Raw genomic sequence first — 24,437 nt, forward strand, 5'->3', positions numbered from 1 at the left:
TTCTGGTCCTCCAAGTGCTAGAACAACAGTCCCTGTTGACGGTTTCTTCCTCGCTGTTGAGGTGAAAGTGTCTCCAGCTGCGGTCCGTCAACATGAAACTCCAGTGTTTGCTGCTCCTTTCGTGTCTGCGGGTTTGTGTTCTGGCCGGGAAATACTCCCGGGAGGTGAACGAACCCAAGCCCAGTAGTGATGAGAAGGCGGTGGAATTCAGGATCGCGAAGGTGAACCAGGTCTGGGAAAAAGCCAAGCGGGTGCGTGGATGAAAAACTGTCCGTGGAATGTGCCATGTGTGGAGTAACTCCGAGCTCTGCGTGCTCTTCTGTTAGGTGTTGTGTTGCTACTCATGCAGCATCACCCTCTTGTGTTTTGAATACTAGTGATGCCTGGCTTCACAGTGTCGCTTAAATAAACTGTGGAGACGACAGATTAAGCTACGTTGTTTACGCTGCACTTGGTCCAAAATAATTTTGTAATATTAGGTAAAATAGTCAGTAAAATATGAAGGCATTTGTAGCTTGTTTTTCATGTCCACTTGGAGTGAGTCTGCTATGAATTTAGACCCTATTATGACTTAAAACGAAGTTGCAAAAATATGCGTACTCTTATAGTATAACATGTTACGTATAAATAATACAGTATTACAAGTCATTTTCAGGCAATTGTGTCTGAATAAAACGTGTGTGTGCTTTGTGTCAGCAATGGCCGCCCTGTTGTTTATACTGACCCTCACATAGAAAGCTATTAAACCCTCCTGTCTTCTCTCACTTGCGACTATTGAATATGCGTGTCAGTTGGAAACATAAAATACCTATAAAACTAACCCTCCGAACGTGACAACACTAGCATACTGAACTGAGCGGAAGTGCTTCATATCTAATGTGTTCATGTACGTGGCTCCTACATCTGTGTGCGCAGTTGTTCACGATCGCTTCAGGCTGCAAAATGACTGCTTTTATGCATCATAGTACCCGTGTTACTTGACTCATCTAACCCTGCATTTAATATTTCACAGTTTCCCAGTCTTTTTTTTTATAGTCTTTCCATACAATTGTACTTTGCTACGCGTTTAACTGCGCCTTGGTCTTTTATTCCACAGATGCAGTTAGCGCCGGTGCGGCTGGCTGAGCTGCACAGTGACCTGAAAATCCAGGAGAAGGACGAGCTGCAGTGGAAGAAAATGAAAGTGGAGGGACTGGATAATAACGGCGAGAAGGAGGCACAGCTGAGGCGCAACTTTAATGGTGAGATGGCGACCTGGGCTCCAGATAAGATTACTTTTTATTAATCTTCTCCAGAGGAAATTTGGTTGTCAGCAGCAACATCACACACACACACTGACACACACAAGGAGAGTCGGGGGCAGAGCCGTTTCAGTGGCGTTCTGCTTCTCTGTATTGCCACATGGCAGGGAAACTAACCAAGTGAATACTAACCTGAGTTAGCACAACACACTGCCTTGAGCAGCTGCTCTGTGAAGCAACTCTTCAGTCTGTTTTGCAGCCAGTAAATCTTTGACTTCAGTTGCAGCTGAAGCAGCAGCCTCTTCCGTAATGACTCTTGTCTCCTTCCTTCACGCTCCACTCGGTCATTGAACTTCAAACTCAGGCCAGTTTCTCCTCCCTCCTGCTCTAAAAACTCCACATGAATGAAGAGATCCAGTGAGACTGTGTGATACGCAACCTATAGTGGCACCGTGTCCTCTGGCTCTCCGTATATTTCACTTCAAAACAGTTGATTCTTTTCAGGCCGAGGAAAGGAGCAGGGGAAAGAGAGGGTGTGACCAATATGGTCTCATGATTGATTTTGGCTCAGGGAAGAAGCTGGGTAACAGCCTATTGATTTTGGCTTTCAGTGCTCTATAGTGCCCACCAGAGGGGAGACGAGGGAAGAGGCCGTGGGCTGTGGGAGAATCGGGCGCAGTTTGTTCTTGTCCTGCCAAACCAGACTGTGATGGAGTGAAAATAAACTTGAGCTGATCCATTTAGTCGCCGGAGGTGGATTCTCTGCTGGGCCTCATGATGGGGGTCCATTTCAGACCCTCACAGAGACACAGAGAGACACTGAAAACTAGGTAAAAACAGGGTCAAACTATGACACAAGTAAAGGAAAACATATGATAACAACATGTTAGGATTGACACCTTTTATGGTCTTCAGTGGAACTGAAGAACCCTGCAGTAGCTACGATTCCCTGCTCTGGCAGCCTGGTGTTTAACAACCGCCATATAATGTTGTCACTCTTCATGCTCACTCTTTAACTGCTAGCATGTGACACTGACGATGCTTTGGCTGGTGCTGACTCAGCAGCTGCAGTAACGTTGAATTGTGAGTTCATCTCTCAGGCGAGTAAAACGGATCAAATGGAGAAGTGTCACATTTGCATATCTGAATAACGCAAGTCAGCAAAAAAAAAAAAAAAATGTGGCGGCAGCATCAACTGAAGTGTTGTCAAGTCACATGATCTCGTGGTTTGTCTGGGCCCTTAGAAAAGACTCCTCCACAGCGAGAGTGAAACTGACGTTCCTCTGTGCTGCAGTGATCCTTGCCAAGTATGGGATGGACGGGAAGCGAGACACGCGGCCGCTGGAGAACAACTACCTGAAGGACCACGAGGTCAAAGAAGGAGACTCTTTTGACGACCCCAAACTGGACAAACTCTGGAACAAGGTTTGCAGTAGTTCCGTCTCATGCAGTGTACTGTGTGAGTAGAGAGGAGTCTTTTATGAAGGAGTAAAGTCCACCCACCTGGTGTTGGGTAACTGCAGGCTGGAGGGTTAAACCGCTAAAGCTCTCACTCACCAGCGCAGCTTTGACTCTGCTGCGTTATCCATCGACCTCCATCATCCACTAGCTAGCTTCCGTCTCCTCATATGCCTTTGTTATGTTATGTAATAATTATTTAGTAATGTTATGGAAACTCAGAGCTGCCAAACTCATAGCTATATATATATATATATAAATTATCTTTGCGGTTAGCATGCAGTCCCAGGGAATATTTTTAATCCTGTTGACCCCCCTCTTCATACCTGCCACAAGTTTTCTGACAGAAGCCTTTTGACATTCAGGCCCAGACGTCTGGCAAGTTCTCCAGCGAGGAGCTGCTGAGTTTGAAGAGAGAGTTCCAGCACCACAAGGACAAGATCCACGAGTACAACATCCTCATGGACACAGTGAGCAGAACTGAAGGTGAGTCGTGGTGAAGTCTCGTCCGCTCTTGTCCATACTAATGTACGGAGTCCTTCAAGAAAGCTGCAGTGAGAAGGAGTACTTGTTGTTTTAGTTGGGAATAAATTTGCTAAGATATTGTGACATCAGTTTCAGGACACAGGCGTTCGGCTTCTTTAACATTGCGTGGTGTTTTGAGACTCAATGCCAGAGTGAGTTGGACATGACTCATTTCTCTGAAACCGTCTGTTGTATCCACTTTGCTGTTGCTGTATCCGGAGAGTGGAATTGTGTTGGTTCAGGTCGATTCTCTGACGGTCGTTGATGACAAGTTTCCTCAGAGGACCTGTTCTCCATCCTCAGCCGTCGTACCTTGTCATACTCTCAGTCAGGCTGACAAGCCCTGGCTGTGCCGGGGAGAGACACGGCACCTGACGCGGCTGACGCTCCGCAGCTGTTGCCTGTCAGCGCCGCGCATCACAACGTTTATCCCGAACGAGCCCCGGGCGTCTTTCTGCCTGTCTGATAATGTTAAATATGAAGCCACTCAGTTGGACCTGCAGGATCTTCTTCTCTGCCTCCCAACTTCTCCCTGTTGTCTCCTGAAAGAAAAGATCCCAAGGTTGTTCTGTTTCTGCTGACTCCGCCTCCCGGTCAGCCATCTTGTTTCTCGCAACAGAAATCCACAAGAACGTGATCTCGCCCGTGGAGGGCGACACCAAAGAGCACACGCTGCCGCAGAAGCACACCGAGCTCAAGCAGAAGATGAGGGACCTGAATCACGGCTTCGAGCGGCTACGCAAGATCAGCCACGAAGGGTTCGGCGAAGACAGCGGTGAGAGAAAAAACACCCTCCGTTTAAGTGTATTTATGACAACACGTCCTTCTGTTTGTAACTGCTGAGGACGGGCTTGTTCACTAGACAGCAGCCAAACCGGTCTAATCCAGCAGTGCTTTGTTTCAGCGGACAAGAGTGTTTTAGAAAACCGCTGAGCCGCTGGGTTTGGGCCTCATTCACTTCAGTGTTATCTCAATAGAGAAAAGCTTTAGAGAGTCTGGACGAATCTGCTTGTAGACTCAAGGCCAAACACTTTCGTAAGAGATGTCGGGTCGGCCTGAAAACAGCTTGTTCAATGGCGGAGCTGCAGCGTGCGAAGGATAATGTTAGTCTCCTTTTGGGAACCTTTACGATCGCTGCTGGTCGAACAGCCCATAATAAGCCGTGTCTGTTTTGAAAAGTGCAGTCTCTCAGTGTGATAGTTGTGACTTTTAGTTCTCCTTTTTGAGGATAACAACGCTGTCTGAGCCACTTTTGGTTACATAAAACCCTCCAAAACTTCTACAGCTTTATCTTCTATTAGTCAGAGTGACACCTCAGCAGAATTCAGTGGAGGGAAGTATTTGAGTGCCATATCGAAGGATGGATGAGGAAGTGGTGTAAGGGTTGTGGGAGACAAGTGTGATGTAGGGGAGAGATTTCGGGGATTTAAAAAGGGTCTCAATGGACCGTGATGTTTGCGGATGATATAGTGATCTGCAGTGGGAGGTTGAGGGTCACGTGTGTGGGATCAATCGTCGGCCAGTTAAAGGAAGGAGGAGGGGGAAGTGCAGGCAGATCTGCTTCTTCTTGAAAGTCTGTGAGATGCTTCAGGTTTGTCCAGTGCATGGTCAACATGAGAGTTTGAGTCGTGACTGCATTTGCCGCGACTGACGGTGACGGTGTCATTGTAGACTTCCGGGAGCCTCGTGTGATCGAACTGTGGGAGGCGGCGAAGAAGTCCAACCTGAGTGAGGACGAGCTGGACTCCCTGAAGGTAGCCTTTTTGAATGAATTCAAGTCTCATTTGTTGTTGTGTTTTTGAGTCGTTTCAAGCCAAAATTTCCCGCTGTCCACCGCGACCTCTCTGGCTATAGGTTTCCATTTTTTTGTGGGGCAATATTTGACTGGTTACGTGAAAGTGAGAACCATCAGGTCTGAGTGTCAGTAGCAGACTTTTCTCTCTTTTTTTCTTGTCTGCCTTTCAAATAGAACTCATCCTTCATAATGAGTCATACCTTTTATTTACTTGGAAGTTTTGTGAGTTATTATTATTATTATTATTTGTAAGTCTTTATAGTGTTTGATATCATTATCTTGTGTGTCAAAGCTTCGACTACTTTCCGTCTTGAACTAAAGTTTGATTCAACGTCATGAGTTTGGCTGCCAAAAATTTGCTTGTAAAATGTTTTACGATAAGATTTTTTTCCAAGGACGGACATTGGACATTTCAATTTTGAAAGGAAAGTGAATTTAAAAACCAGCACGAGCACAATGGCGCCCTGGCGCACGTGTTTCTGGTGGATTTCGGTCCGTGACCTTTTCACTCGCGTCACCACTGGAGGTGCAGCTGTGCATGTAATTGGAGGTTAGATCCACTGACACGTTCACCGCTTCACTTCAGGAGGAGCTGCGTCACTTTGAGACCAAAGTGGAGAAGCACAGTCATTACAAGGAGCAGCTGGAGCTGTCGCACCAGAAGCTGCAGCACGTGGAGTCACTGGGAGACAAGGACCACATCAGGAGGAACCAGGAGAAGTACAACAGCCTTGCGGAGAAGACCCGGGAGATGGGCTACAAGGTGAAGACCACCACCACCAGTCAGGAGCTCAGTGTGTATTGTGTTGCGGGAGGGTTTCCTCAGAAATCTGGCTTCTTTCTTCACAAATGCTCGCGGGGAACTGGAAGTGACACGCGACTCTTTCTGCCTTTCAGATGAAGAAACATCTGCAGGATCTGAACAACAAGATCTCACGTGGCCTGGTCCACAACGAACTCTGAAGGAGGGATGTTGAAAGATGCACCTGATGAACTCACAACCAACCATTTTCTACATTTTTGCTCTTGATTTTTATAAGGAAAGAACAATCGATGCACTTGAAGTGATTCACAGACTGGTTGACACGTGGTCTGGTCCAGGTAGGTTTATTTGGAAAACTCACGGTTGGAAAAATGTCAGCTCTTGTACAACACAAATAAAAATGTTTTCTGTAGTTCATGTTGACGACTGTACAGGAGGAATTGAGTCGTGGAGCTGGTGACAAATGATTTGACAAACACTCTTGTTCAACAGCACAAACTTCAAAGATAAGTAAAGTGTATATAGAGTAGCAGCTACTGACAAACATCCAACTGTGCTTCTAACATTTTTAATAAAGTTGGTGACCACAAGTGCTGTAGCGTCACATCCTCTCTGTTGCTGGTGCTTTTCGATGGTCCACTCCAGTCTAAGATTTTGGCCGTAGTGAAACTTCAATTCTCCACCATGAATCACTATGGTGCATCATGAAGCTTCATGGCTCACTTTCAGAGAGAGAGGGGAAACCTCACTCAGTGAGCTCTGAACAGCATCGTGCTTCATGAAGCTTCAACCCTTCATTTGTGTCACTACGAATTAAAAAAAAATAGATGCGGTATCATGAAACAGTACCTACCACTAGATGGCCCTCTTGGTTTGGAGATGCTGTCAGGTTTCATTGAATTAGTTGTCCAAACATTTTACAGCAGACAGCGCCACCTGGTGGCCTCTGAAATCTGGATACTGTATTCATGAAATCTACTCTTCAATACTGTGTCATGAAACCTCTTCTACTCATCACTAACTCTATCAACCATTTCAATGAAACCTCACAATATTTCTGAAGTGAGAGCGCCACCTACTGAGCTCTGAAACTGAGGACCCGTCACGTCACCACCTGTTCTGCTGGAGGAGGTTTGCTTGTAGTGGAGTTTCACTACATTAGCTACCTGTAATGTGGCTGACTGGAGGACATGACCTCTCTTTGCTTGGTACGAGACACATGCTAGAGACAACAATGCACCTGCAGAAAAGCAAATAATGACGTCTTAAAACTTTGTAGCATTGCGACGGTGACCGGTGGTCAGAGGCCTGGTGCTGCTGCTGCTGAACTTCACAGCACAGCACTGATGAATCTCAGCTGCCACTCCTGCTAAAACATGAACTCCTCAAACTGGCACTCAAGTTGAAAAAGGCCGGTAATAGAAGGAAATAGAAAGGCGAGAATATTGAGATTTCCTCCATCGCTCAGTCGCCAGCCTCTCACGGTGACATTGATTTCCGTCAGGAGTAATGTATCCATGAGGCTCCATCACGCTCTGCAGCACAGGCCCGGGACTGTGGCGCTTTCAGTCCGAGTACAGAGGGCGCTGATGGCAAATAATCAGGGTCTAATAAGAGCTGATTGTGAAGTGTCGGCGCGAGACGGAGGCCGTGATCTCATTGCGCCGCCATCTCTGGTGATGAATGGCGCTGCCTCTCCAAACGTGGGCTGGCGGAGGTGTAAATAAAGCCCCTGTGGGGAAAGTCCGGCCGCACTTGTGGCTGAAATTACATTTGAAACTCAATGTGATTTGTTTAAGGACGGGAGAGTTTCTAACCAATGACGTCGCGGCGATTCAATTACAAACGCAGCGACAATCAATCTCCGCTGATTTCACGCATGAAACTTCAAACTTCCAAACACGGCGCTTTTGTCCACATCGGAACGAATTAAATAACTGAAGAAATGAGTATTTTGTCGTTCAGCTGAAACCATGAGGGCTGTGCAGACATGACCCGGCTCTGGGACTTTTAATAGGTTTTTAATAGGTGTTGCTCTCATTTTCAGAAGTTCATTCAAAGCAGAAATGGGTGAGCAGACAGCGCCATCTACTTGAGCCTGCACACATGCTCTATGAATCTTCCTGAATCTTCCCTCGAGTTAAACTTTATCAGTTATTTAAAACCCTTCCAGGCCTTATAAATTTACCTGGCGGACTGGATTTGGCCCCTGGGCCTTCAGTTTGATACGTAGCCTTAACCCTGAGGAAAGCAAATTGGAATATAACAGCGCAAAAATCATCAGTTTGAGTCATGAATCTCCATTTTCCTGTGGTGGTTCTTCCTCTCCAGAGTTGTGCATACAATCATGCGCTCTGACCTTATGGCCACATGCTTAACACTGTATTGAGCTTCTGTCATAGCTAGAGCTGCTGCTGTGTCCTCAAGCGTTGAAGTTACTCCTCCTCAAAGTGGCTCTACCGTCCACTAGAGACTCGGCACAGAGCCAGAAGTCTGAGAACGGACTGGGTTTTTGATCCTTCAGGATGAGGAGAAATGAGACGCAACCTCTACTCTGGCTCCAGAACATCTTGGGATCCCAAAGACGGAGCTGGGTCAACACTGAAACTGCTCAAGCTAAGCTAGTCGTGCTGCTACGAGACAGGGAATATCGCCCCCCCCCCAGCGTCGCTGGTGGCAGTTGCCTGATGGAGCTTCACGAAGCCTTGTGTCCAAAGCTCAGACCCTGGTGCGCTAGTGATGAGGTCTCATTTAAAGACTAGAGACTGCCAGCTAGAGGGCGCTGTTTTGTGACGCCGCATCACTTTCGATCTGACCTTCGACAGACCGGGTCATTTCTCTAAACACCTATAGCTCTAAGTGACTATGAAATGAGCCAAAGAAACAAGACTGACTTCCAGAGCAGCTGCTGGATCAGCGCTTATATAGGAATGGCTGTAGCGACGTCGACTCTCCAGGTGAGTCAGTTTGTCGTTCGAGGTTTCCACGGCGGCGGCAGAGCAGAGGAGTGGGCCGTCGGGTCACCTGGTGGAGACGAAGTGGATGATTCCAGAGTAGGAGTCCACTGAGCCAGATTGGTGGAGAAAGTTCCTCACCTCTGTTGGCACTGTGGGGTCTGGAGAGCCATCTGTTTGCCATCGCTGTGTTGACCTTGGCGATGTTGACGTAGACAGAGTCGCTCTCTTCATAAGGCCTGAGGTCTCTATTTCCTGTTTTGGAGTGAAGAAAATCTGAGGGGTAAAGCTTGTAGATCTAAACCATCGGGGTCAAACTTAACAACATAGTATTAGGACTACGAACATTTTTAACTATACGTGATTAAAGAAGTAATATTATGAAAGTGTGAAGGGGACGTCACGCCACGTTGCAACTTGGGTGTCGTCACTGGGGTAACAGCAGTACAGCATCAGAGTAACTAAATGTCATGACTTTAATCATGTAATAATACGACTTAAATCACACGAAATGTTAAAAAAAATAAACACAAAAATTCTTAATACTTGTATACGTACAAACGTAAACACACAATGGCTGAAGTTTTAAAGCAAACAATATCAAAATAGAAACCAACTCGGCCACTTTGGACCACATAAAACTCCTCTAATCCCCAGGCCTTGACTGTGACACACAGTGTTCCCCTGGATACAAGCAAGCTAGAATACGATGGAGGTGCTTCTGGCTTCGTACCTGCAGCAGACCAGTGTGCGCTCAGAGAGAGAGGCAGGAAAGGGGACAGGGGCCTCCTCTGACTGGCAGCCTCTCTCAAATCTCTGCGTTCCTCTGCCAGCGAGAGCAGCGGGTCTGCGCTCAGAACATGATGAAGTTAGCTGCCGTTTTGGCTCTCGTTGGAAATGACAGACACTCACCTGGTGAAGACGGCGGAGGCACGGGGGACGACGGCGGAGATCCCACCTGCAGAAGAGCAGCAGTGACTCACTGATTTACGAGGACGTGCGGGTCCAGCAGCTGAGAGTCAGAGCCGCCTCACCTGTCGCCTGCGAGCTCATGAATCACTGCAGGATTAAGTGCTGCACAACACAGGTGCAGCTTTTCTACACCAGATCCTGACGTCCATCCGTCAGCATCCACACACCAGAACCAATTCCCCATCCTCGTGCTACAGGTCTCCAATACACCCATTTCATTTCAAATATATTTTTTAAATAAAATATTTATGTTACAAGAGCAAGTGTATTTCATTTCTGATCAAATGAAGCAGCATCTTGTGCTTTATTTACCTTCTATATTAGAATTGGATTCCATAAATATCAACTGTCAGTGTGAAAGATGAAAGTTTGAAATGAATTTTTCTTGTTGACAGAACTGTTTTTTTCTGACTTCCTATTCTCATACTGACCTTTTCTAACATACAATCTGTACCTACCAATGAAAACAGCAAAGCAAACCAAGCTCTGGTATCGGATCAGAGAAATATCGGTATCGGCAGATGTTACAAATTTACATGTATTGGGATCATGTATTGGAAAACATGGATCATTCAATCATTAGATCATAAAAAATTGTAATTTTTTTAATTTCCCTCACCGACCACCGCCTCCTACAACGTTGCCTCCATTTCCTGAATCTTCAATATTCCACAGTTGCCATGTTTGTTTTGGAGTTTGTTTGTCAAAAACTTTTGACCCTGAGCTGCTCCCCCTGGTGGATATATGGGTGAACAGCAATACCAATGCAAAGAACGTAAGGAAGCATGTGATCATCTGAAACGGATGGGTGCAATTCCGTACGTAGACGGAGCATAAATGGGCCTTGAATCCTTCGATTATCATTTTTCAAAAGTGTGATCTTCGTATCCTGGTGACTGTTCCTCACCTGCTGCAGGCCTCCACTCCTCAGCCTCCACTGCTCTGCCGTGATGTAGTTCTCATGTTCCTGACAGAGAGACAAGCAGGATCTGTTACAGCTCAGACAGCACAAAACATGTGGATCAATGGGAGTCAATTGAGGATGATACCCGCTTATTTATTTACTTCCACCCGAGAGCTTGAAATATCATTTCTATAATCAGGATGAGGAGATCATTTCCTCTGTTGAGACTTTTGGCACCTGCCTTCACAACTCATTACCTCCGCAGGTCTCCTCTCCTCCGCGCACTTCTGCTGTGTAATTACCAAGCACGCCATCATTACACTGGTGTCAGCACTCACAAAAGCGCCGGCGTCTGGTCCCGCTCCGACGACGGCGCGATCGCTACCAGACTAGCGCGAGTCAGAGGAAATTAATTAGAGGCAGGTTTCATCAGACGGTTCAGACAAAACGTATCTCGGGGAACAATTTCAGCTCCAGACGGGCGTTTAATGGAAGCCGCTTCGGTGGTTTTGACTCCTGAAGTTTTGCAATCTGGGGAGGTCAGCTGCTGAGCCAGGAGCTGGTTTACCGCACGATTACTGAAGCACCACCAGGTCCAACTTTCGTGTGAAAGAGTTGTGAAGAGTTGAAACTTGAAAGAGCCGATTCCAAACAACAACCAAACAAGCTGCTTGAATCAAAGCAGGTTATACAATATTCTGTAAGAAGCCTTCAGTTCCCGCGAGCTAAGATCAAGTATTGTTCCAGCATGACTTACTGGAGTGACATAAGACGCCCACGATCGCACTTCAGCATAAGACGTCCTCGCGAGGGATCACGGAGAAATGCCCCATTTATTAGATCCGGAAGATTGAATGCCACTGGGGGCTTAATAAACACTGGGAGATTAAGGCGAATTACCGAATGCAAATGTTAGCCGCCAAATTAGACTCCCAGAGGGAGAGTGATGCTGGGAATGTTCAGCGCAGACACTCAGTTTAATATTCATCTAAACCCGCTTTTATAAGACCATTCCCCTTGAAAATATCATCGAGAACGGGGGGTGAGAACTGGGTTTTTAATTGAATTTCAGTGCTAATATGGTTTGGCTTTTCTCTCCAGTCGGGTTTATGTGAGAAGAGTCGTGAGACAGAAGTGGTCTTATTTGCCAAGGGTTTTAGAGGTGCTGAGGTGGGCTCACCACGGAATGGTAGCAATACTTTCAATCGAGAGAGAATAGTGGAAACCAGGGGTGTCAAACGCAGTCGGCGGAATTTACAGGCCAAGCATAAGCGTATGACTGCCTCTCTTCTGAGAGGAAATCTGAGTGCACTGTAAATAGAACTCAGTCGGAGTCTGTCCTTTGGCAGCACAATGTGGAACACTGTGTTAGCGTTATTAATTCTCTTCCGTTCTCACAGCGATTTCACCGCAGCAGACTGGGTTCGATTCCCGAGTCATGTCACCCCCTTTTATTGAATCATGGAAGTTAAATTTGACATTTAAACTCTTTAAACAACCAGATAAACAACAAAAATGGCTGCTAAACTACCCTTCATTTATTTATTTTACTTTTTTCTCTTTTTTTTCTCATGCCATGGCATTGGGAGGCCAGATTTGTAAATCTTCTTTTTCATATTTCACACAAAATGAATGATTTATTCAAGACACATCTAGTGACTAAAACAGCACAGCGCCACTCACTTTAAATTCCATGAGTATATCATCTCCTCTGTATTTGCATATATATATATAAATAGTTTATGTGGAAGCAACATGTCACCATCCTGGAAGACTTGAAGCTTGAGGTCTCACAGCTGTCTGTTGTGTTGTCCTACCTAAATAACTTAGTTACTTGTACATTGGTGCAACTCGTTGTTGTCCCTGTCTCTTCAGGTGTTTCACTGCCTCTCTGCCATGATGTGATACAGCTTGAATGGTTGTGCTGTGTTGTGTACTTGTGCGGTACCTCAGTGAACAGAGTGTTGGTCCTCTCTGGGTCCAGTGGTGGCGCCCTCTCACTGCCCCAGGAGAGCGAGCGCTGCATCCCAGCCTGCAGCTGCTGGGTTCCTGTGAGGCTACTGAGTAATCTCTGACCCTGACTCTCCACTGCATCCTCCCCCCTCCACCTGCTGCCGCTCAGATCTGCTGTTCCTCGGGCTGCTTCGGAGGCCCTCTGGGACACGCCGCGGGGGGTGTCATAGTGCAGGCCCAGCAGGCTGGGGACTCTGTAGTCCTCACCGTGCCTCTGAGATGCACTGGAGCTGGACCTTAAAGAGCAGGACGATGTTGCGAGCGTGGACTGGAAGGCAGGAGGAGGAGGGGGTGAGGACGGGGGGGCTGCAGGTAAGCTGCCGAACGAGCCGAACTCCTCGCCTCCTGCGTGACTTGTGATGTCCTGACTCCCAGTGCAGGAGGAAACGCTGCCTGTGTAGGACGACTGGCTCCCCGTTGCAATCCCGATACCACTGTCCAGTGAGCTCTGCCTCCCGCTGTCGTGAAGACCTCGCAGATGGGAGGACGGAGGTCGGGTCACAGACCCGCCCGCCACATATAGCCGGTCGTCCGAGCTGGTCATGGCCTTGAGTGTGGAGGAGCTGGACGCTGTTTCGGAGGAAAGGTGCAGCTTCGCCAAGGGATCTGCCCAGAACGGCAGTTTCTTTCCGTAGCTGGTGTCCGACTGGCTGGAGGACGAGCTGGAGATGCTGCTGTGGTCGTCCCCGGCAACCGAGGTACTGCAGCTGTAGGTGGATGCTGAAGAGAACAATTTGGAACTTAGGAGCTGAAGTTCTACAAAGTCCAGTCTGGCTAGTTGAGCATGGAGCAGATAGGAGACCAGGCCACCTGCTCCACAGAGCCTCCACTGTGGGCGACAGCTCGCCCCTACAGCTGGCTCCATTAACATGTGTTTTTGAAGGTGATGTTCAAACATAAGTACACAGAAGAGGCATCACAACCTCCGCTGAGCCTCTGCATGAGTCAGCTCTGACGGTTTATTGGACTTGTGACAACAAATTATCATAATTATAACAAAAACTCCCCCGGAAGAAGCTCATGAATATGGAGCACTGACAGACAGCTGGCCCCAGGCCGTGCGCCGTCATGGTGAGGGGGGAAATATTGGCTTCACTGCGGCGTGGAGTTTGTCTGTAGCTTCTGACACTGAGCTCAAGTTCGAGCGGACAAACGTACCAGCGCTGCTCGCCAGGCTGCAGGTCGACAACATGCTGAGTCTCTTCTCCAGCTCCGACGCCTCCTGGTTAATCCGTTCTTCAGCTGCAAGTGGATCTGCAGTGGGATCTCCTGAAGGTGAGAGCGGACACCGAACAGCCAGAGTCACCAGGCAAAATATTTTTTAATCATAGCACAGCTACCCCAAATATGAAAATGAGTGCCACAAAATAGTAAATTATTTCCTCGTACTCGTAAATTTAAAAGTGCATTCAAGTATTTAACAAACCAGAAAGTTCCATTAAGTGTCTATAAAAATCTGTTAACATATTAATAAAAATATATTTATATCTCCACATGATCAGAGTTACTAAACAGGAAGTATTCCACCAAATTCAGACCCCAACTTCCCCAATGTGGCGGGAAAGCAACGGTCCAGCAATCTGCCGCCTCAGCATTTGTGTGTTCAAATTATAACCATTTCTACAGTGCAAGTGTGGTTGTACACATAAAGTACACTCTAGAATTCATGACTTCTACGCACCAGAAGACACACAGGCTTGTAAATACAACATCTCCCAGAGGAGGCGCCATAACCATTTAATATGAAATCAATTCAGTGTGCAATGCACCACTTACCCTGCTAACGCCCGCCATATATACGCGAGCTGGGTCGTGTGTGTAGCCGCTAGTGTGTACACGGCTTAACGGTGTGTGTGTATGAGTGTCGGCAATCGAACCCACAGGACTGTGGCCTCTGGACCACAGAGGCCAACATGAGGATGCCAAGTTTCCTCACTACGATGTCAGGTGTCGACTAACATTTGCTAACGCCGCCGCTAATTTTAGCCGCGGGCCCCTGCTGCAGACGCATGCAGGTTGGCACATTCACAGAAGTTCAAGTTTAGCTACTGCATGTTTCCTCCGGGACGTTTAGTGTGATGATGGATTCCAACGCTGATCTCACAAATACATCTACACTCAGCTGTTGACCCACTTGTTATACACAAAGGTGTTTGGTGGGGCCACCAGCCGCCGGCGCCCTGTGCTGGAGCTGGTCCTCCTGCTGCAGTGAATAACAACTGCACCACTGCGTCCTGAGCTGCTTGATATCCAGCATAAGATGCAGTGAAGTCTGGTGATGAACCCCCAGACTCAAGAGGCTCATTTCCGGGTCTGTATCAAGACTGACTCGAGCTGCCATGGGTGCGGCATGTGCTCATGACTCACTCCTGTGTTTGTATGTCCTCAACATGCCTCTGCAATGAGCCGCACATAACAATAACACACAGGTCACACGCGAAGGCTCGACCTGCTAATCCGCGGACTGACCCGAGCGGCTGCAGGCGTGTGTGGTTCCGTACGTATGGCACCCCCCACCGGACCTCGCAAGTTTGAGAATGAAAGTCGCAGAGTGAATTATGGTTCAACACATCGACGTCAATCATCACCAATTTTCAATGAAAAAGTCCCTAAATCAATTCTTATGTTTTGAGCTCGGCAAAGTGTGGCTCGGGGGGCAAGTGATCTTTGCGTATTTACACACCATTAAAGAAATGTTAATCTTTCAGCGTTGTTTTCCTTTCTTTCCATAGTTGCTGTCCATTATTTATTTATTTATTTATTACTAATTCCCTCTCGTGTTTATTGAGTCGTGTTGGGGAACAAAATTGTCATCACCTTTGCCATTCTTTAAAATTATGAAATAATATTTATTTATTTGTTTGCTTATTTTGTTATTCATTTTATCTATGAAGTGCTGTTTTCACATGTATATTTACTGAGTTGTACTGGCAACAATTAAACTGCATGTAAGGTTAAAAGAACAAATTACTTCTGCAGTACATTTTATTTTACTTTTATATTTACTATTTTGTCTTTTTTTTCTCACTGATATTTACTTATTTTTAGTATTTAGTATTTTAGTCATTTTAACTTAATAACAAATTATTAACAAAAGAAAGAATCTCATTATTTGACGGCCCCTTTACAGCCCCACTGGAAATGGAATCGCCCACCAAATCTACTGGAGAAAAAAAATGCAGGTGCCAAGGGCCCATCGCTCAGACAGGATTGACACAATGTAAAGATGCTCTATAGATGCTGTAAACCACCATTTATTGAGAGCCTATTCAGATGCTTCAGCTGCCCCTACGACCTGATGGATGGATGGATTTCTTTTGGAGTAAATGTGTAAGTCTAAAGTTAATAATGCAGATGATCAACCTTCCCTACAACAAGACACCAGATGGCCTCATTTGTTTTACACCCCCAACAGCTGACTCAGCAGCTCTGAGGCAAACTTTAAATGAAGTTTTGGATCGCCAAGTGGAACAGTTCCAACGTCAGGAACGATGATAGTGGACTGATGAGCCACATCGTGACTCAAATCGGCCTTGAAAACTGCCGACCCCCGGAAAAAAAAAAGGACGAGTCCACAGAAAGAGGTGTGATTTTTCTAATTTCAGTCATTTGGTCACCAGCTTTGGTACTTTAAGTTTTTTGGGGTGGTAAAAAGGGAAATGAATTCAGTATTTGAAGTCTGCTGTCAAACTTTGAATTTTTGAGAATAAGCAGATGTAATAGATTTTTGACTTTCATCTCAGGCTTGAAGCTAAAAACCAAATCAACACAAGCTGCCAGCTCCAAACAGCTTCATCCCACATCCTTTCTTCTCGCAGGCTTGGCTGAAAGTCAAACTAACCGGGCTGGTTGGGAATATGAGTGTGTACCTGGCAGGGCGGGCTGCAGTCCACGTGGAACTCTGCTGGGCGCGATCCCTCTGACGACGCAGTCGAAGAGAAAGCTTATGTTCTCTCCCTCAGAGCAGGAGAGAAAGAAGACGCCCGCCCCTGAGAAAAGAGACACCAGGGCAAACAGGTGAGCGGTTAGAGTTCCATCAAACTGTTCCTCTGGATCACATGTCTGTCAAGCCCACACAGGTGAGAGTGGGAGACGAAAAACACCAGCAAAAAATTTTGAATTTCTGGCAACTCGCAGCCGAGACAGGATGAAATATCGGCTTTAAAAAGCAAAAGCGCTGAGAAAGTGGAGCGGAGAGAGACGGCTTTTTAATGAGAGCATCAGGAGAAGCTGCAAAGTTTGCAGACTTTAAATGTCATTTCAACTTCTTTGTCACTGATGAGCATAAAAGAAATGATTTCACAAAGGCCTTGATGTTTGTTCGGTAGACGCTCACATCGGATCGGACGACGTTTTCTATTAGCTGAATCACCTCACCTCTTTCCTGAGTGAACGAAGGCTGACTGCAGTGGATTCTCCCGCAGTTTTGGGTGCAGTCACTCGCATGTTAAAAGTTGCCCCCATCATTCGATGTGTTCCAAAGGCTTCAGCTGGCTTCAATAAAGTTTGACCTGATTCAGCACCTGCCACTGTTGTGAATGAGAGTTCGAGGAAACTGGAATGACACACGAGGCATATACACGATCCATCATCCTGCTGCCATTCCACACAAATGTTAGCGTGCGAAAGCACTTCTACGTTCTGACCACTCTCCGAAAGGCAGGTCAGCGGCTGCCTAGTGTGTGTGTGTGTGCGAGCGTCTTGGCAGCCTGCGGATGAACACGTGTGGACCTGATAAGCCAGGAAATATCTGCCGAGCTAAGACATCGGCTCCGCTCCAAACATCAGCCATTATAGAACACGCTGACCTCATTTACACAGAGGGCTGAAAGGGCGACCAGCACCACCCTCACTGTGGACCCCATGGTGATCAAATTATTCGTCTGCGACTTTTGGTGTTCATTCAAATTCACCGTGTCTGTGATAATAAGTATTTGACCCTTGATAGCTGCAGCGTAGACGCGACTGTTCAAGTTAAAAATTACATTACAATGTTCAGATTAAGACCAGAATTCAAAAGTCCATAGTCAAATCTTCTCAGCTAGTTTAGATAGCAACATCTGTCACCAGCATTTGAAGACTGAATTATCAATTACTTTCAGAAGAAAAAACAAAAACTAGATGTCACTCAAGCACCGAGAAGAACCACACAGACGTGATGAAACAGAGAAACCTCTGACAAAACGCACTCCAGGGGGATTCAAACCCGACACTTTCCTGCCTGCAGCACTCGCTGCTTCTGCCTTTAAAAGTGAAACGAGAACACTGTGTTAATCCCTCTTCATGGAAATGCAATTCTTGCTGACACAGGTGTCGAGGGCAACTTCAGGGTCCTACATTCGTGATTCACTGCGCTTCCAAAATGCACAAGACGCCCACATGGTGCCAGCTCATGAGGTTTGTTCGCTCTCTGTGGCGTCCGGACAGACTGTGCGGTCGGTTTGCCTCTCGCAGAGGAAACTAAATAATTGCAGATTGTATAACAACAACAATAACAAGTGTGACATGTGCCCACCACCATCCACCGAAAACAAATGTTCCTGTTTGTGTTGAAACGCACTTCGCCTCTGATCCCACACTCGTTCAGTCCCTCAGGTCCTTCGTTTTGAAAGCATCTCCGCTTGAATTTCCCTGCTCTTTCACATCCAGCACAGTCAAACCGTGGCCTGATTCACCCGGCAGCAGTGCTTTATATTGCACATCCTCCACCAGCTGGACTGGTCCTCACCTCATCACCCACATCAACTTCACAAAGCGTTTACGGCGATGCTCAGCAGCACCACAGTCCTAGATCGCTGTTGACGTCAAGGGTGAACTTTGTTTGTGCCACTCAGCAACTCTCTCAAGCAGCAGAAGATTGATCTGGAAAGACACATTTGTTTACAGAAGTCACGTGTCCAACCAGAGGTCTGGGGGCCAAATCTGGCCTGCCAGGTCATTTTACATGGCCCACAAGAGGTAATAGATGACCTGCAACTTATCATCACCCGTCATACATGTACAAAATCCAACTAAAATCCATGTGAGACTGTGAAGGTAACAACAAATACGACATCTTAACATCCACTGTAGCATGTAAGGAGGACAGAGGACAGAGGAGGCGATGGACTCGAGCCCCAAAGTGAGGAAGTTTCCAGCACACTCCCAAATGACTATAAGACACTTGCACTGAGCAACAAGTTATTTAGATTTGTCACAACCTGTGTTATACACTGGACACTGTAGAATTCAAAGTCTTCAGTCCACAGTATCAAACTGTTTCCTCAAAATGGTTGCTCTGCAGTGGTACAACCAAGGCACTACCTCATACAATATCAGATATGTTTTTTTAACAACTACTAAAGGTGGGTGAATATGAAATTAGCGTCACTGTCTTCTTTGTTAAAACCTCTCTGAAGGGGTGAACATCTGATGGATACAAGCAGATCCACACCTCAACAAACTACCATGACGGACGCAAATGCAAATAAACATGTCAAATGCGAAACTAAGACGCTCTTAAATCTTCCCAGGAATGACCCTTCCATAGTTGACTCTCTAAACCTCTCGTTCAGCCAGCTGGGTCACCGTAGGGTGATGTGCAGACGGGTCGGAGGAGAAGAATGCCATAGGCCGTGCAGCCGAACAGGAGGCGTTCGATTGGCTGGATGTATTTATAGATGTTTGCTGTGAGAGTGCTGAAACTGAGACAGGACAGCTCAACGTTATTCCTGTTGGAGCCACAGGTCGGCTTCCTCTCTCACACGAAGAAAAGCCTGAAATCCATTGGTAATTTCGGCTCGCTTTGTTGTGTATTCAAGGACTTGGTGAGTTACGCAGGTGCTGTTACAAAACAGGGATCAATCAAATAGCTTCCCGCTTTTCATCTGATGCAGTTTGATTGCAACTCTTTTGTGGCTGAATCCTTCACCTTCATGTTGGTCTGCGACAAAACAAACATGGCATCCACTGAGGAGGATAATCGTCCATCTGAAGTTGCTAGTTGTTTCTGACACAACAGTGAAGGGGAGAAACTAGGTCCATGGTATAAATTCATTCAAAGGTCTGGTACCCTTTCAGGTCCACTGTGGTCTTCATTTTTGGGGTCCATCTATCCATTTTCAGTCACAAAAACCAAAGTTCCGAGGCCCAGTCTTGCCTCACCCCGTACACTTTCTCCACTTCCTGTGGAGCCATACCAAGACCAATTCTGGATCTGTCCCAGGGATCCCCCAACATGGAGGTGTCCGGGAGACATCCTGGCAAAAGGAGCGGCAGATCTACTTGGAGCGTCTCCCAGTGGAGCTTCTCACCCTATTTCTAAAATGGAGTCGAGACACCATGCGGACTAAATGAAACTAATTTCGGCCACTTGTCCTTTCGTTCACAACTCATCCTTCTAGACACTGTCCCCAGTTACGTTGATACCCAGAAACCCCTGTTCCACTCTGTTTTAGGGACAAAAACCAGGACTACGCCTCTCGGTTGGCGTCAGAATGCCTCAATATTCACCTGGAAGAGCTGGTGAAGGTTTCTCCTGAGAAGGTTTGGGCCGCTACGTTTTGGCAGCTGACCCCACGACCCGATCAGGCAGCATCAGATGGGTGATGGGATTTTCTACATCCATTTTGTATAAAAATAACTAGGCATTCCATGACAATAAAGCCATATTATGCGGAGCAATAAAGGCACTTTTACACTGAAAACACACATATCACACGCTCCAAGCGGGTCTCTACTTGGAACGGTGTATATCAATAAATAAAGGAGTTAAGTTCCATTATATTCCAAGAAAAATAATAGATCTTTTCCCAGCTCTGGGAATTAATACCATCAGATGATCAGGCACTTTCTTCTTTGTTAAAAAAGAGACTTGAACTCACAGTATCCACAGCGAGTCCCTCCCTCGAACACAAATCCACTGGGCACGGCTCCGTACCGCCGCAACGCCGATAACTTCCAATATCCGAACACGATGGGCGGCAGGCTCCTGCTGAGGGTCAGCAGGTTGTTGCAGAGGTGCAGCGTGGCCGGCCCGCTCTGCAGTTTGGTACCAGGCTCCACGTTGATGCTGAAGCTGTGGACTGGAGCCACGAAGACAAGATCAAAAACAAGTCACTCACAACTTGAAGGGAATGGACTTCAACATCAGCTGAGGAGGTGAATGTGATGACGCAGGTAGATGTGACTGAACATCGACCACATTCCGCTGATGGTTGACCTGGCACGGTGTGTACAGAAAATCACTTTTCACCGAGTACTTAATCTTTCCCACAAATACTGCAGCGTCAGCATATTCCTGCTGCATTCATTTTCAGAGGGCATTTAATCCTAAACGCAGCTCAAGTAAAAGACAATTATTAAATGGGCTTGAACCGTAATGTGCCACATAAATCAGCCAGGTCGAAACAAAAATACTCACCTGACACCACTGACCAGAGAATAAAGGAATGTGGGATTTGTTTATAACAACAACCTAAAGTTGATCACAGGCACAAAGTTGTTTTTTTTTCTAAATAGGAAAGGTTCACAGGTGAAAGCATTGTTTTTCAGCCATCACTGTCACATTCTGTCTACACATTATAGATCTATGCTGATGTGTTGACTCATTCATCACTCGCAGCGCTTGGTTCGGCTAACGCAATGTCTCACTTCAAAACTTTATCGACACTCGTAAGCTATCTGTTTGAGCCGTAGCTGGCTGAAAACTGAATGCAGAACCAAATAAACGCGTTCCAAAATGTAAAAAAAAATGTGTGAGTGTGCCTTGGTTTAAAAAGGTTGAAAAACACTGTGTTAGTCAAGTGAAAACAGTGAAACTATGCAACCTATTAAATTTCAATAACCAATATTGTTTGGGAAAATCTGTCCACTGCTCCTGTGTGGTGTCAGAAGTGGGATTGTAAGGGCTGGCTGAGAAGAAAAAACTGTGGAAAGATCTCACTGGGCTCTGAAATAAAACAATAAAATGAAAAGGAAACTAGTCTTCCTCTGACTGTGACTTGTTGCTGCACTTTTACTGTTTACCGGCACAGAGAAAGGCTACACCTATACGGAATCATACAATGTATGGAGTAAAATAATGCACTAAGGTTGTATCGTTGTTATAAAAATGTAACCAGCGGTGTTCTGTGCATGAAACTCTTCCAGCCCTTCATTGCGTCAGGCAGCTCGGAGCACTGCTTCAGTCTCTCTCCGGAGTCTTCCTACTGCAGCTCCATCGATGGATATAAAACACGTTTATGTGTTGTCCCACTACAGCTGGAGTTTCTCCTGCAGCCCATGTCTTTTACACACCACATTAATAACGGCCCTGACAGAACCATCACATGTCCAGAGGACGTGACCAACCTTCTCCTAGGCTGTATCGGAGTCGAGAGTCCCAGGCTTGGAGCGCATCCCGGCTGCGGAAGCCCAGGATGAGTGTGTGGGCGAGGCAGAGGACGGAGAGGGTGTAGCACACGCCGTCGTAGCCCGGGCCGGGCTCAACTCCACATATCCCCTGAGGACAGAATTCAAAATTAGATTGGACACACCACTAAGTTTGAGTCTGACCTTGGTTGTTGGACCGGTATTACAAAGAGGCAATACCTTAATTACAACGTGTTAGAGGTCATATTCAAGTTCCATTAAAACGTCTTCTCATTCAGACCTCACTCCTGCCGCAAACTCAAATATGGAGGATAAAAAGTCTGCACCCTTTCCGTCGGTGGTGACAAACTTGGGGCAGTCACCTCAGATTTAGTGGAAGTGTGACCATCTTGTCTGTGTGGTGAACCTTTACCTCCAGAGTCAAGCTGAGAGGATCTTTCCGTCCGACAGCTCTCTGCTTCCCTTTCTTCTTGTCTTTGTACACCAGCACAGACAGACAGTCTGGGGACGCACACATAGGATGTAGATAATATGGAAGAGGTTCGGATTAATTTTCCAAACCAACAAACACTGTTCCCTTAGTGCCAGACAAATACTGCGCTAGTGTCTACACTGAGAAGCTCATACAAATGCTCAGTATTGCTTACATTCTTAACACCCCATTTTCACTCACTATTTTTTTTACCATCGATATTTCAAAGCGTTATTGCAGGAGAAAAGCAAAACAAAGTTTGAAATGAAGTAGACTTTTCATGTTGTGATATAATTTACTTTCAAAAAAATAAATGAATCCAATGTCAAATAAAGTGGAACTTATGTTATTTTCATTCATGGAGTAATATAAATGATCTTATTGCAAACTAACAACCAATTCCACTCAAGTATCAGTAAAAAGTCTTGACATACCTGCCACTGGAGAAGGTTTCTGGACGACGACCCAGCGAGACTTCCACTGTGGAAAGGTTCACAGAAACCAGGGTATTAGTCCCCATGTTCCTCAGGAATGAAATATGTGAGGGGTTGAATAGAAAGCGGAAAATCACCTTCTTTCCATCGCGGAACTTGACTTGCCCCTCCGATACTACAGTATCCGTCATCTTCTGTCATGGTTCCGAGCAGCTGTGTGTAAGAGTGTATGACTCCCTCCCCGCCCTTCTTCACGTCTGCAGTCGGGGGGTCACTTTTCAAAATAGCCTCACCCCCTGGCCTCCTCTGAACTGAGAGCAGTTGTCGCCCTGCGTCCGCAGCTCATTGTCCAGACTGGAGATAATTTGATTAAAAAGCACAACTGTCGGAGCGTTCACTTAACTCATGGCGCGAGACTGAGCTGAGGGTCAGACGTTGCATTAAAGATAATCGGTGAAGAATCAACTCCGTCTTTTGGAAATCCCTCCAATAAGCTGTCAAGATTGTCTCCAAAACAAAGCACATGGACGACGCTAAAACGCTTTAGTGATGAGGAAAACAGCACCAGAGTACATGTTTAGTGGGGCGCACATGAGGCTGCCATGTGGACTTTGTCAGGCCTCTAGCAAATGCATGGGTTTCCTCCTGGTACTCCAGTTTCCAACCAAAAACAGAGGATACAGTACTTGGGGTGAGACTGAAGTCACCAAATCAACTCTGCCCGTTTATGGACAGTGGGAGGCAACCTGAGTTCTGGTGGTGCTGTGAATAAAAGGATGAATGAAAATACTTTTTTGTACTGATATGTTTTTCAATTTCTATGCCATAACTTATATTACTTTCTTTTTCAGTCAGTTTTTGATCCCACCTTTTTTTCCTTTCTTTTATTTCTTTATTGCATCTTTTCTGGTTCACTGGTTTTAGGAGGTTTACGAGTGTGTGCCAAAGATGACAACACTCCACCATGTCTCTCTCATGAAATCACTTCCAAATCCTTTCAGAAAACCTTTGCCAACTTTTTTTTTATATGAATTGTTTTTAATTTCTACTTTAATTTTTTTTTTTAATGACCTAAATGAGAATTTAGACATTTTTCTGTTCAATATTTCATCTCTGGCCTGGGAGTCTTCTTTATTTTTACTCGCAGACATGAAGATGGTCTCAAATATAATTGGGATTAAGTGTCCTTGGCTGTGTGGATTAGGCTCCTCGTGAAAGGAAACAGCTGAGTTAAATAGATGTGATACTAAAAAGTCACCACTAGGTGTCACACTGTCATTTAAAATCACATTTGCCTTTAATTTACAGGAAAAATACGTCCACATTCAGCAGCTCCGTAGTGATAAAACAAGGTGTTGTTTTTCCCTCTTCTGTTCCCAAGGCAACAGTGTGGAGGCGCAGTCAGGAATGTAAGAGTGCGAAATGTTAAGTGTGTGTTGAAGTGTGTGTCTCCATCCTCCAAAAGTAGTAACAGAAGGAAACAGCTGCAGAGTTAAACCTCGACTCACAGGCAAATGTTCCAGCTGCTGCAGCCGATGAGTAAGCGAATGAGAGA

General features: G+C 46.1%; 2 protein-coding genes across 2 annotated transcripts; one reads left to right on the forward strand and one right to left on the reverse strand.

The window, feature by feature from the left end:
* LOC128754183 (alpha-2-macroglobulin receptor-associated protein-like) lies at positions 1-6,372 on the forward strand. Its single transcript, XM_053856622.1, has 8 exons — positions 1-251; positions 1,097-1,241; positions 2,536-2,666; positions 3,065-3,185; positions 3,844-3,999; positions 4,896-4,978; positions 5,606-5,782; positions 5,917-6,372. Exons 1-8 carry the CDS (start codon positions 93-95, stop codon positions 5,980-5,982), a joined length of 1,038 nt encoding a protein of 345 aa, XP_053712597.1. The 5' UTR covers positions 1-92; the 3' UTR covers positions 5,983-6,372.
* On the reverse strand, positions 6,102-24,435 carry LOC128753540 (protein Dok-7-like). The gene is made up of 13 exons (XM_053855324.1): positions 23,020-24,435; positions 22,883-22,928; positions 22,389-22,477; positions 21,956-22,106; positions 20,488-20,688; positions 16,495-16,614; positions 13,784-13,894; positions 12,561-13,345; positions 10,616-10,675; positions 9,649-9,694; positions 9,470-9,583; positions 8,878-8,991; positions 6,102-8,806 (listed from the first exon to the last, which is right to left on the reverse strand). The coding sequence occupies exons 1-13, from the start codon at positions 23,071-23,073 to the stop codon at positions 8,745-8,747; spliced, it is 1,953 nt and encodes a 650-aa protein (XP_053711299.1). The 5' UTR covers positions 23,074-24,435; the 3' UTR covers positions 6,102-8,744.
* Positions 24,436-24,437: the final 2 nt, after the last annotated feature.

The sequence above is a fragment of the Synchiropus splendidus genome, chromosome 2 (genome assembly GCF_027744825.2).
Source record: "Synchiropus splendidus isolate RoL2022-P1 chromosome 2, RoL_Sspl_1.0, whole genome shotgun sequence".
In the NCBI taxonomy this organism is placed as follows: Eukaryota; Metazoa; Chordata; class Actinopteri; order Syngnathiformes; family Callionymidae; genus Synchiropus; species Synchiropus splendidus.